Below are 13,851 nucleotides of genomic sequence, written 5' to 3' on the forward strand. Positions count from 1 at the left end.
GAAAGATGATGAATAGCACTTAACTCTACCTTGATGATCAGGTCTGTGCTGAGTTTTTATCTGCACGGTTGTTACCAATACAAGTTTCTGTACAGCAAGCTAAAAAGTACACGTCATACAATCATTAGCATGTAAAGTCCAAGAGCTTAATGATTATATCTCTACTTTCTAGCTTGCCTCACCGACACTTGTATAGGTAACAACTGTGCAGATAAAAACTCAGCGTGCGACCAATCCTTTGCTTTCAGGGAACTTTATTACGTAATCTTTCCGAGCTTAATTATTGGAGGTATAATGGCGTTATCTGGTTTTCGCTTGAATTTGCTTGGCTAGGTGGTTTTTGAACTTTAAATTTCATTCCACACAAAATCGAGCATCCAAAGTGTTAGCACATAAAATTGACTTCCCCTAAACAATCTCCAGCAAGACAGATTTGTTCACCTCCCCCAAACCTTTTTAAACACAAGGGATGCAGGACAATCTTCCCCTTGCAAAATTTGAATTACAGGAAAGGTGTATTCAGTATTGGGCTTCGCAGTAGCAGATTATCAAATCAAACAAAAAGCATCCAAGATCGAGAAGAAGAGAAGAAGCTTACCATTCATATTAACCATTTCCCGAAATCTTCCACCTGGGCGCGCCAATGTATCTGTTCTTCCTCTGTTTCGTGGCATTTTGCATTTGCTGGCTGTACTAAATAAATTTCAAATTTATTGCTTGGTTTAAAGAATAATCAATTTTTTTTATATTCCATTTAGCCAAGAAAATTGAAAATTAAAATTTGAAATTAAGAGGTTTTCCTCACAGGACCATACAGTATTGAGACTACAAAATGCTGGTGTTTTTTGCAATAACTCTACCATTAAAATCTTTAGGAAATCTAACTTATTCTTTGGCTTAATTTGGAGATTTCCACCCGTTCTCACTCCCGAAACATGTCTTTTTATATTTCTAAGACATTTTGTCACATTTTTTTCATGGTTAAAAATGCCATTTTTTGTGTAGGGTACTACAAAATGCTAGTGACGTTTTTTGGTGAAAACTTTTGAACAAAACTTTCTAATGAAAAATAAACAACTGGGACTTATTTTCAGGAGCAAAATACACCATTTGATTTGTAGTGTTATTGGAAAATTTTATTTTCTAATTAGGTTTTAGGGCAAGAAAAAAGTTTTTATAAAAACCGAAAAAACTTCGAAGCAGTATTTTTGTATTCAAAGCTAAACGTCACTAGCATTTTGTAGTCCCCACACTGTAAGAGGAATATGTTGATGAAATATTAAACAAATTTGATTATCCCTGTATTGCAACTTGCTATTTGTCAAGAGCCATAAAAAACCATGCACCAGGTAAAAAGTATACTTACATTAGCCCTAAACTAGAAGAGATTCGACATTCGACGATGCGCACATGGGGAAAAGGCACTGATCTCCATCAGATTGTTCCACTGGAGCCGTAGAAAAAGGTAAACAAAGGCTATGGTCATACTAACTAACAGTTGTTTCGTTTTTCGACTGCCGTAAAAATCGTTACTTCATGATCGATATATCAAGTTTTTCGGCCGTTATTCTAGGTTTAAAAACGATATACTAGGTTTTGCAATCGTTATACTAGGAATAACGAACGTTATACTAGGTTTAACGTTCGTTATACTAGGTTTAACGTTCGTTATACCTAGTATCGTAAAAATATGTGATAAATGTATTCCATAACTTTGGTTTACGGGTTGTTTCAAAATATAGGTTTTAGTTCCATGACAAGCGAGCAAAAGTGTAAACAAAATGGAAGCAAGTTCTGTGACTTTGCAACTGTATTTTGTTGGTGTAAAGCCATTTTATTTGCATGAAATGACATTGCTGATGGATTATTCTTATTGTAATTTGTTGTTGAAGAGTTCTTGGATGTATTTGGACAAGCTTTTGTGTTGTTAATATCCTGAAGAGGTTGGCTATCCGGTACAAAACCATTTGTCGTTATGTGATTTTCTGGAAGGATTTCTGCAGCTCTTCTTGACATTCAAACTATTTTGTGATATACTATGAACCACTAGTTAATTGGAGTAACCAGAAAATTCCATTGTACCATCAATTAGACGTCCACAATACAATAAATGGTGTACTTATATGGCTTCCGCGAGGGTTGCTGACGACCCTGCCGGTGCACCCGACATTCGGGTGCTGTCGGGTGTTTTGTCGGGTGCTGAAATTTCTAAATTTGCAAAAACACTCGACAATAGCGCACCCAACAGTCGGGTGCTAAAATTCCTAACTTTATTACATGTCGGGTGCTGTTAAAAGCGCCCAAGATAAAAAAAGTCCGAAAAATGGCGATTTCGATGACGTCAGCATTATTAATGAGTAAAAAATTAAAACGTCGACCAGCTCATCATGTAGCCCTGATCATAGGCTTTCAGCAGAAAAGTATATGGTTTAGTAGTATGTTTAAGTAGCACCCGACAAAAGTGCACCTGACTTTCGGGTGTTTAAATTTCTAACTTCAAACACCCAACAACAGCACCCGACTGTCGGGTGCACCGGCAGGGTCGTGGTTGCTGAAATCTGGTATGAGCAACCGGTCGCCCGGTCGCGCAGACCTTGCACCTTGACCGACATGACAACATAAAAAAACCCTAATTGATAGTCAGAAACTGACTGCATTTGATTGAAAATGCATGATAATATTTTATTGAGTGAACTGAAATGAAATATACCCAAGATTTGGTGAATAAAGGGTCAAAATGGACTTTGCGCAAGCCAATTACATGATTTTTGTTAGTTTGGCGCAACACGAAATAGGACAAAATGCAAGGATTTTGGACGTTTTTGATGATTACACTGGTTATGTGATATAAATTATGGATTGTTTTACAAAAACAGTTACAAGGCTGAAAAAACTAGGTTAAAAAACACATTTTGTCATAAGATATTACATTTTCTTTACTTTTTTGCCCTTTTCCCGGAAACGCGTTTCCGGGGGTTTACTAACGCCTTGACGGATATTTCTCAGGATTGGAAAGTGCTAGCTTCATGAAATTTTCAGGGAAGGTTTCTTTCACCATTTGTCAGAAAACGAATGAAAAATTTTCATTAAAAAATGTTTCACTCCTTCAGAATCCAAAAATTTACAAATTTTAGGTTCCAGACCCCCTGGAAAAAAAATTCAAAAAAATTTTTCATTAGTTTTCTTTGTTTTCTCATTACAAAGCTGTGTGCCAAAAATCTTTAATTGAAATGATCTAGAACTCTAGAAAAGCCTGCCGAAAGAAAAATATAGAACGTTACCCCCTGGCCAATATTACCCCCGTCTTTGCTATTTTTAGAATTTTTTTTTCATTTTTGACATTGTTAATAGTTATGTTACATTTATGGAAAGTTTCATCAATATATCTTTGATATTTCAAAAGTTATGACTAAAAAGGTAAAAAAATGACTTTTTCCATTTCTCAGGTAACTACCACCTTAAAGGACAATTCGCGAAAGTTTATGCTCTTGAAAAGTTCTTGATAAAATAGAAAATCTGCAAAAAAATCAGTAAAGTTAAATGTAAGAGCTATGGCACTTTATAGCCTGTTGAATCATAATAGTGAGGTTAAGTAAATCGGTATAATCACGACGACGAACGAAAATTTAACAGGCTAGTGAGTTTCAACCAATCAAATTTCGTATTTCCACTAGCCTATTACATTTTTCGTTCGTCGTCGTGATTATCCCGTATACTTAACCTCACTAATGTTTCAATCTAATTCAATCTCAATGTCCATCATGTGAAAGATTTCATCTTTATATCTTGATTCGCAAAAATATATACAGTAAAACCTCTAATTAACGGACACTCTAAAAGGCGGACACCTCTCATTAGCGGACAATTTCATTTTCCCCGGCCGTTTCCTAGTCAAATCCTCATAAAAAAGTTTCTAAAAGGCGGACATTCAATTAGCGGACCCTCTGATTAGCGGACAAATCTTTTCGCACGGAATGGCCAAAACCCCTATTTTAGCTCTCCAGTTAGCGGACATTGAATATCAAACGGGTCAGAGACGTCCAAAACCGAAAAAAACATTTTGAGATATTTTTATTTCAAGCACTTATTAGTCTTCTAAGTATTTTTCTGAAATTTGCCCGTACCGGTACTAACCCAACGCCTAACCGCTTACGCCAACGAGACACGGCAGAAAGTTGTCATTCACAAATACTTATAGCGTGTAATTTACAGACCTTAATTAAGAAAGCTTCCAACCCTACCGGTGCCCCTACAAGGATCCCTAAGTTAAGTCACAGGGTACGAATGCCCCTAAGAAGGCCTTCGGCCTTATATTGTGACTCTCGAGCTCCAACCCTAACCCTAACTGATAATAACCGTACCCCGTCTAGGTCTGCGGATTGAAAAATTTCACTTGCATCCTGGAGTATGATATCGTCTGTAAACCCCATAAGACGCTGTTCTGTGTCAAATTTGAACATTTGAAAAGGTTGTTGACGGAAGCTATGACGGAATAACGTAAAATCACGCAAGGGACTCTACAAGCCCTTGTTGAAAAAACTCAAAATCGTTGTATCTTTCGAACCGATGTTTTGAAAGCCTAAATTTTGCACAAAGAAGCCCCTCACAAATTTGAAAATGCGTGCCAAAAATCAAGTCTGACACATGACGTAAGCGAGACTTACGGCAGAAAAACGTAAGACTACGTAATACACCCCTGCCTAGGCTGGTTAAGGCAAAACTCGAAGTACTCGTAACTCACGAACCAATGAGTTTCAGAACCCCAAATTTGGCACAAAACAGCCCCTCATGAATACAAACTAGCATGCAAAATTTGAAGCTTATACGATAACGCCGTCGGGAGTTATTTTAAGATTCCGTAGATTAGTAATCTACGGAATGAGATTCCGCAAATTACAAATCCACGGAATCTGCTAATAACTCTCAAAGGAAATTCGAAGGTTTCGTCAAGGCATAAAAGAAAAAGGAAATCATGTTGTAGTGGAATTTCACATCTCTCCCCGAGGCATCAGAATAATAATCAAAATGTATGGAAAAATATAATTGAGCTTTAAGTTATTTTTATTTTCCCTGTAACCCAATTTGCAAAGTGTGGCACGTTTGCTCGAGATCTCGAGTGCACAACTCGTAAAAAATCGAGTGCAGGTGCAAAATCTTCCAGACGGTTTTTTAACCTCAGGAGCAGAGTTCGGCTATTTTTTCCTCAAGTGCAGCCAATTTGAGCAATTTTTTGTCTTTTTGGGCGAATTTCCGAGCTATAGATAGGTGCACCTTGTCCGGACCTAAATCTATCAGATGCGTTCTTCCAATGCAGAACTTGGTATTTCCGAATTTTTCCTCGAGTGCAGCCTTGCCAACTGCAAACTAACCGGTATAAATTTTTGTTACGAGTGAAACAAGTCAACGTCGTTTTGAAATCTATTTTCATTTCGAAGAATAGGAAAAGCTGAAGTGCATAAATTACTCTAAATGCATTAAATTTTCAATTTTTGAGTTAAAATTTGAACAAATGAAAAAAAAAGAGTTGACAAACTGCAAACTCGAGGTCACAAATGAGAAATTTGTGAAAACATCACATAAATAAAAAATTGTCAATGGAGCTTTGTGCCATGAATGGACAATTAAAGCCAAGGATGAATGTTGTGGGTGAGCTTAAATGTCGTCGATGTCAATATCGTCCTCCTCAATATTTGCAGCGCTGGTGTTATTGGTTTGTTTAGCCGCTTGTTCTTTCTTGATGGCTTCTTCTTTGAGCACGGCTTGTTCACTTCGTTCGGTGTAGACCACTTCCACTCCTTCGTCATCATCGTCGCTCTCCTCTTCATCAGCCGTCTTCAACCAATCCAAGAACGGTTTAGCTTTGGCGTGGATCTGCTCACACGTCTTCTTGCTCACGTACTTCTTGGAGACCTGAAAAGTTATACTACCCTTGTTGACGATTTGCACAAGAATTCAAATTAAACTTTTGGCTTGTTATTATAATCCAACCATTTTGGTCTAAGCTTTTTTTAACCTTTGGGCTTTTTTGACTACGCTTAGATAATACACACTTTTTTTTAAAGAATATCTTCTATAAGAATATCAGGGTGAAAATTGGCCAAATCGTAAGAATACCCTAAGAATACCCTCTGGGGTGAGTTTCACAGAATTTGATAAGAATACAGTCATTTCGTATTTGGTTAACAGGGCCGTCCACATACGCACTAAAATGTCGAAAATTGGATCCTCCTGTACGCAAGCGTACATAAATGGCTATACCCCCTGGTAAGTACGTACTTTTCATCCACACACCCCCCCCCTCGGTTGAAGAAAATTTCGAATTCAAATCGTTTGGTTCGGACCTTTATTTCATACATGAAACTCAATGTTTATTAAGAAACTTTTTCCTTTCCTTGATGCGTATAAGAAATGTAAAAATCGACAAAAAATAACAAGCAAAAAAGAGCTATGAAGATTTTTTCTCTGCGTACGTACATTTTCCTATGACCCCTCCCCTCCCCCCGTACGCATACAATTTTGAGAAGACTCCCCGCCCTTAGTGCGTACGTACTATGTGGACGGCCCCAACAGAAAAAAACTGCTTCCTTTGTTACACCTGAATTTAAACCTTGAGGCAGAAATGTAATTTTAGCTCCAAATGTTCATTCAAAAGTGCAAAACTCTCAAATTGATCATTTCCCATGTTTGTAGAAAAGTCAAGTCTAAAAAAGTAAGAATACGTTAGGAATATTTCACCATCAATTTTGCAATTTCTTAAGAATACGTAACCCTCATCCAAAGTACATTATTCTTATAAAAGAAAAGCGTGTATTATTAAAACGGACTTCATATCGAATTTGATTTTATCGATTAGTACCCTATACAGACTAACCGAGTTTCAAATTGAAATCAAAGGAAAGCCAACACTGTAGTGTAGTGAGAGCTACAATGTTCTTCGTATGCACAGAATTGTTAGAAGCAAACTAGCGACTAGCGACTTGCTTCTTGCACTAGTTTGTAAGTTGAGCGTTCTATTTTTTTTAATAGTAAAAAAATTGGATAATCATGATATCATAGTTGAAGTAATGAAAATTATTGTTTCAATACTGGCAGTTTCATGTTTTTTCAAACAATCCCCAGAGCCTGAACCTTTCATGTCTTTAAAAACACATTGCTTACCTGGTTTGCAGAAAACACTTTTCAACACGAATGGTTCAGTTTTCAAAGTTTTTAAAAACACCAAATGTACTGTTGAAGCCGACTGCTAAAAAAATCCCGACTGGCTAAATTTCCTGATTTTTTCCGGATTTTCTAACCCGATTTTCAACCCGATTTTTATCTGATTGGTTCCGACAGGACACTGCAAGAGCTTCAAAATCGTCTTGAAAAACACCTTGAACACCAGAGAAAACATGAATGGTTCAGAAATTTGCCGGTGTTTCAGGTAACGCATTTTGGCTTGGATTTTATGGAGAAAATTGAGAGTTGATTTATGGAAATCCCACGAACACAGGAAATGCTGAAAACACACCACCTCGAGAGGTAAGGTGTTTCTGGGAAATGATTTTTGCCAAAAACACCCCAAAAAAGCATGAAAGGTTCAGAAAAAGTGTTTCAGACAAAGTGTTTTCGGGACTTTTTTGACATGAAAGGTTCAGGCTCTCAGTTGAAAATAAATAAAAAAAAAAATTTGAGTTCCGTTGCTCTTACAAAAAATAACATTGCAGGGTCTTCGTCAAAGATTGACGTCATTTTAGTCCTTGGTGTCGTGAACTTTTAAAGTGAACTTGTTCACGTGACGGCATTTTGAATTCAGTTCATTCCTAGAATTCAAAAGCTTGTCAGGGTTCGGAAATGTAGCGATTTCAAGTTCGGTTGGTTAAGCACTCTTTTGATGGATAAAAGGATTGCTTCAACAAGATAATCATGATACATAATTTAAAATAAAAGATCTAGCACTGGTGATGATTAGACCGGAAAGCTTTTGTTGAAGAAAAATATTTTGAATTTATGTCTTAATTTATGAAGTGACTTCCTTTTATTCAAATATAAAAGAAAGTAATCAGTAACGCACCTTGGCACCCCATTCCAACAAAACCTCTTCTTCAATGTAATCTTGATCGTACAAAACGTTTAGAATGCGAGTTGTCTTAGGGAGCAAATCCTCCTTGTGCGCATCACCAACTAAAATCTCAAATGCACCCATAAAATGCTTCTGAGCCTTCTGATTATTCACCAAAAAGCGTAAAAAGAGGACGCGGTACTTAGGGATTTGCGTCAAGATGTCCTTATTGAAAAGAAGTTCCGCCAACGCCAACACAGCACGATCTTTGATGTCCAAACGTTCTGCTTCCGCCACGATGTCTTTATCGGAAATTTTCTCCTCATTGACCTTCCCCTGTTAACGAGATATGAAAAATAACGAGCGCACGTTCGAAATCGGGTCCAAACGAAATAAATTTCAAGAGCTAAAACTCGCGAATCAGCATTTTCAAAAATTTTGTATAAATTTGATTGCAACTTTGAATTTTTCGCATTGATTTATTTCTGAGTCAGAAACATCGCAAAATGAGAAAAATTACAAAATCTAATCCTACTTAAGGGCTCCTGGGCACAGTACAGTAATTTTTAACCAAAAAAACTAAACCATTTTATACTGTTTTTGTTAGGCCAACTACAAATTTTTTTCCCATTTAGGGTCAGGACTGTTTTCTGAAAAATTTGCTTAGACCACCACCCATGATATTACACCATATTTATGCCCATTGGGTCAATCGTTTGCTATGCTTAGAGAATCTAACAAGCAACATGTTGAATGGTGATGATGATGATGAGAATCAGATTAAAATAGAACAAATAGCAAGAGAGTCAAAATCTGTAGTGAGCAGCTTGAATAGATTACCGTGAGTATCACAGCTCAAATTAATATTGACCTGTGAAGTATAGTTAAAGTTGAATGACTTATAGCCGTAGATGCTGGGGGTGAATAAATATTTTAGCGTGATTTCCCTATTGACGATAAAAGGTGATTTTCCTCAAAGTACAAAATAAAACCCATGTTATGTTAGGCACTTTTTAGCCCAAATTTGCCCCAAAACTTCAGATTTTAAATATTACCATTTTACATTAAAGTGCAAAAAAAGAGAAAGAAATATCAATCCAATCAGATCCAATCGCGAGAAATGCTCTTTTTCCGTAAAAATGACATAAGGGAATTTCCCCAAATAAGTAAATCCGATTTTTACGGCCAAAAAAATTTTCAGAAAAAAACTGCTTGACCCACTTTTTAGAGAACCTTGCCCTCTATCTTTATGCATAAAATCAGAAAAAACTAATGAAGCAGTCAAAAAAACCCCATTTTAGGCACTTTTTGGCCCAAATTTGCCCCAATCCTGATAAAAGCTGGTAAAAGACGGACGGACGAACGAACGAACGGACATGGGTTAATTTATAGGACCTCCGAGGTAGGTCCAAAAAAAGTTGTATCCCCGGGGGGGGGGGGGTTAGCTGGTTAAAGGACCTCCATCCACCGGGGTAGGTTCAAAAAGCTTTTACTTTACGAGATAGCAGGAAGAAAATTGACAATTTCAGAGCTCGAACCTTAGCAACCCGGTTGCTGATAAAAAATGTGTATTTCTGGATCCCAAGATTCGAAAATTTCTGAAGAGGAAAATTAAGGTTTTGGCGAAGAGGATTATTTCAATATTTTGGTTTTTCTGAAAGAGGTAGCTGGGGCTACGCTACGCTTTATTTATGCATTTTTAAAGTTATAACAATATTTTTGAATTAGAATTGAATTAGATTCGAAATATTCAAAGGTGTTTTATTTACACTTGTTTCTAGCTAAGGGAAGATTATCTAAATTATAGAAAGATTCGAATAGTATAGATTCGAATTTGACATTAGAGTTGACAGAAACATCGAATCCTAGAATTAATCTTAACGGTGTTTGTAAATCTTGACAAGTGATAAGAAACACTCAAGCGAAGGTTTTAACCTCAAATACAAGAGCAACTTACTCACTATGGACAGGGCCTTTAACTAATCTGATTTTTAACGAACCATAAGAATCGTTAAATTATCTAGATTCAATTTCACAAATCAGCGTTTTATATGTGCTAGGCATTCGAAATCTGGGTCATTGCGCTGCAGAGTTATTGCAAATCAACCCAAAAAGCTAAAAGGAGCGGTTTCTTTCTCCATAGCAAGACAATATGGATAGCATTGGAGTCGGCTGAATAACTTATCATTGATGGCATGTTCAAAATATCTAAAGTACACTAGGGCGAATTGTAAAAGTTTCGTTGTAAAATTTGGGACGAGATGGAGTTTTTACAAGCTCTTATTTGATTTGGTTGGTCGTTAACCAGTAATAAAACAATTTTGTTACTTTTTCTAAAGAACGCGTCATTTTTTTACCTCAAAATCTAATGACCAATTATTAAAGTATCTTATAAAAACTCCATCTTATCCGTAAAACTTTCAGTCACCTTGACAAACTCGAAAAAAATTTCGAATCTTTTTTCGGTGGATTTCTCAAGATCTTGATTATGTGTCAATCCTTTCACGCCAACACCAAGCTTGCTCATTCGATCGCGGACAGCTTCAGCACTGGTATCGGTGCTCCAGTCATCTTCGTTCGTTTTGCTAGCTGTTGGCAGTTCATCACTCCATCCATCAAAACCAGATTCATCCGTCTCGGTGGGGCTTGCTTGACCATTCTGTACATTCTTTTCGCCCTTTTCCTTCTTCAACTTCTTACTGAAATTGTAAGAATTATAATAATGATCGAAATGACAAACAATGTTAAAAATTATTTTGAGCTGTGTGTACTATTCTACTCTTTTCATTGTTTTTCATGTACTGAATTTCATTTTTGCTGAATTCGCTAAGTATCCGCGCGATGAGTAAGCAAGAACATCCACAATCACGCCACAACTAATAATATAATATAATATAATAAACTAGCCGGTACCCGGCGTTGCACCTTGATTAAGCTGTAGCTTAACACTAAAAGTCCTTTGGATGTTGTAGCTGGCTTAAAAAACCATCAAATGAAAAAAAAATCTTTAAAGTTTCACTCTAGTCCTCCCCGGAGATTTTTTTTCTCGCTTCGCTCGCATTAAATACGCCGTCCCAGTTTTTGATAGTTTGAAAAAATTGTATGTCATGGTAAAGGTGAGTGAAATGTAGAAATTACAATAATTCTTCAGGAAAAAGCGGGGAAGTCACAATAAATAGAACAACTCTTTGTTTTTATTAGATTTAAAAAAATAAATAAGTCAATTCTAAATTGCTTTTTTTAAACCCTAGTCATAACTTTTCGAATTCAAACATGTAAAATAACGTTAGTTAAAATAACACAGTTTTTAACAGTATCCTGAGTATCGACCATTTGAATGTTTTTATATGAAGAAAAAGGTGGACTAATTTTTTCTCTTGCTTTTCATCGCCCTTTGAATGCTGTTGTTGTTCCACAAACTTCTTGATTTTTATGTTTTGATTTACCTTATCGGCCCTTTTTACACCGGCCCTTACAGGGGGGGGGGTACAGACCAATAGCCAGGTGGTGGTTACTATTTTTTTTCAAAATAGTTAGTACCCGGTACTACTTTGGGGGTGGGGGTGTGTATTTTTCACTCTTCAAGCAAGTACGAAATTACAGGATACTATGGATACTATTTGGGTACTGACCAATAGCCAGGTGGTCGGTGTCTATTTTTCAAAAAGTTAGTACCCGTACTACTTTGGGGTGTGTGTATTTTTCACTCTTCAAGCAAGACAGGCTAATGGGTCCTTTTTCACAGAATTTTGCTGCTTTTAAAAAAAAAGTAGTTGTTAATATTTTGACTTTTTTCAAATATTAATTTTTGATTGAAATTTTTTAATCGACATCTTTTTTTCTTTTGAGAATTTTTGATTTTTGAGACAAACTTCCAAAAAGCTCAAGAGTGTGATAAAATCAAAGGACAAAAGCTTCTGACTCCATCATTGATAGTTTGCTTGAATTATCTGTCAATTTTCAGACTGAAAGACTAACAATAGTACCTGTAATCTGTAAAATTTAAGATTTTAGGGGCGATGTCCCTATTTTTTACAGCAAAAATGAAGTAGTACCCGGTACTAAATATGGGTGGGTGGCACTAAACAAAATTTTAGTAAACAAGCTATTACCATGATGTATAAAACAGAAATTTGGCCATTACCAATTACAAGATTTATAGTTTGCCTGGAAAATTATGAGACGTCTCAAAACTTTCAACCCCTAACTTTTGATCGGAAGATTTTCAATGCATGTTTTATACCTCAATTTTTATCAGCATTTCATGCTCTTTCCGCTGGAACCATCAGATTTTGAATATTTTCAAAAAAATAATTTTTTGCCCAGCCACATGATGACGTCATCTGGCAGGTGGACAGGTGGCAAAATTTGGTGTTACTGTTTAAAATTAAGTTTTAGACCCTAAGGATCATCTGTGCCAAATTTCATGCTTTTATCACCATCTGAAGTATTCTTACGTTTTTATGTGCTACCTGACCTCACTATAAGTCATTATTCACTAATTTGAAGCATAAGTAGCTACGTTTACAAATCTTGGCGTTATTAAGGGCCCTAATTGGCGTAAGCCCAAAATTAGGCCGTGGCGTGCTATAAGGGCCGGCGTAAAAAGGGCCGATAAGGTATATTTGAAATGTTCTTTTCCATAATAGAAACTTGTTGGCCCAGCGCTAGCGAGTGGGCCTTTAAAGAGAGTGTCACTATTTTTTTGTCCGTGTTTCCTTCTGTCTGTCCGTTTTGGTAGAAACGGCGCTTAATGCCGGTACCACACTTTTTGCCGTCTGGACAGGGAAAAGCTTGCTAAAGGCCGGTTTCCACTTGCGCGCGCTACGATCGCACTTTTGGGCTTCAATCTTTTTTGCTTNNNACAAAACAGATAAGATGGCGGTTGAAGCGAGGAGATTGATTCATGTGTTGATTCATACTTTCTTGAACATTTTCTTTGCTTTAGTGATCAAGAGACTTTCAAACCAAAGAAACTTTGTAGTGATTTTTCTTTGTAAACTTTTTCAACATTCTGTCATATTGTTATAGTTTTCATAAAGCTTTCTGAGTGAAAATTCTATACCTTAAATCACTTTCACATTTAGTTTCTTGTTTTCAAAAAGACTTGATTCTGGAATTTGCTGATGAACATAAAATGGAGTTCATGTGTAATTATAACAAGATTGGAACTTTTCAATGATACTACGTGTGAAAATGGTTATTTCTAGATCTGTCTCGTTTAACGAATTGGTGGCTTGATTTTCAAACTCAACACGGAATTATTTCAAATACCGATAAATGGAATATGGCAATGGAGACTAAACTGCAGCTCATGTGTAAATTTGAACAAGATTGGAACTTTTTCCATGATGCTACGTGTGAAAATGGTTATTATATTTCTAGATCTGTCTCGTTCAACGAATTGGTGGTTGATTTTTTCAAACTCGACACGGAATTATTCAAATACCGATTAATGGAATATGGCAATGGAGACTAAAATGCAGCTCATGTGTAAAATTTGAACAAGATTGGAACTTTTCCATGATGCAACGTGTGAAATGGTTATTTTCTAGATCTGTCTCGTTCAACGAATTGGTGGCTTGATTTTTCAAACTCGACACGGAATTATTTCAAATACCGATTAAATGGAATATGGCAATGGAGACTAAAATGCAGCTCATGTGTAAATTTGAACAAGATTGGAACTTTTTCCATGATGCTATGTGTGAAAATGGTTATATATTTCTAGATCTGTGTCTTTCAACAAATTGGTGGCTTGATTTTTCAAACTCGACACAGAATTATTTCAAATACCGATTAAATGGAAT

General features: G+C 36.4%; 1 protein-coding gene across 1 annotated transcript; it reads right to left on the reverse strand.

Annotated features, from left to right (window-relative positions):
• Positions 1-5,400: 5,400 nt before the first annotated feature.
• Positions 5,401-12,533, reverse strand: LOC136807825 (eukaryotic translation initiation factor 5-like). The gene is made up of 4 exons (XM_067064446.1): positions 12,514-12,533; positions 10,470-10,740; positions 8,054-8,377; positions 5,401-5,910 (listed from the first exon to the last, which is right to left on the reverse strand). Exons 1-4 carry the CDS (start codon positions 12,531-12,533, stop codon positions 5,653-5,655), a joined length of 873 nt encoding a protein of 290 aa, XP_066920547.1. The 3' UTR covers positions 5,401-5,652.
• Positions 12,534-13,851: the final 1,318 nt, after the last annotated feature.

This window comes from Clytia hemisphaerica, unplaced genomic scaffold (assembly GCF_902728285.1).
Source record: "Clytia hemisphaerica strain Z4C2 unplaced genomic scaffold, Clytia hemisphaerica genome assembly, whole genome shotgun sequence".
Classification (NCBI taxonomy): domain Eukaryota; kingdom Metazoa; phylum Cnidaria; class Hydrozoa; order Leptothecata; family Clytiidae; genus Clytia; species Clytia hemisphaerica.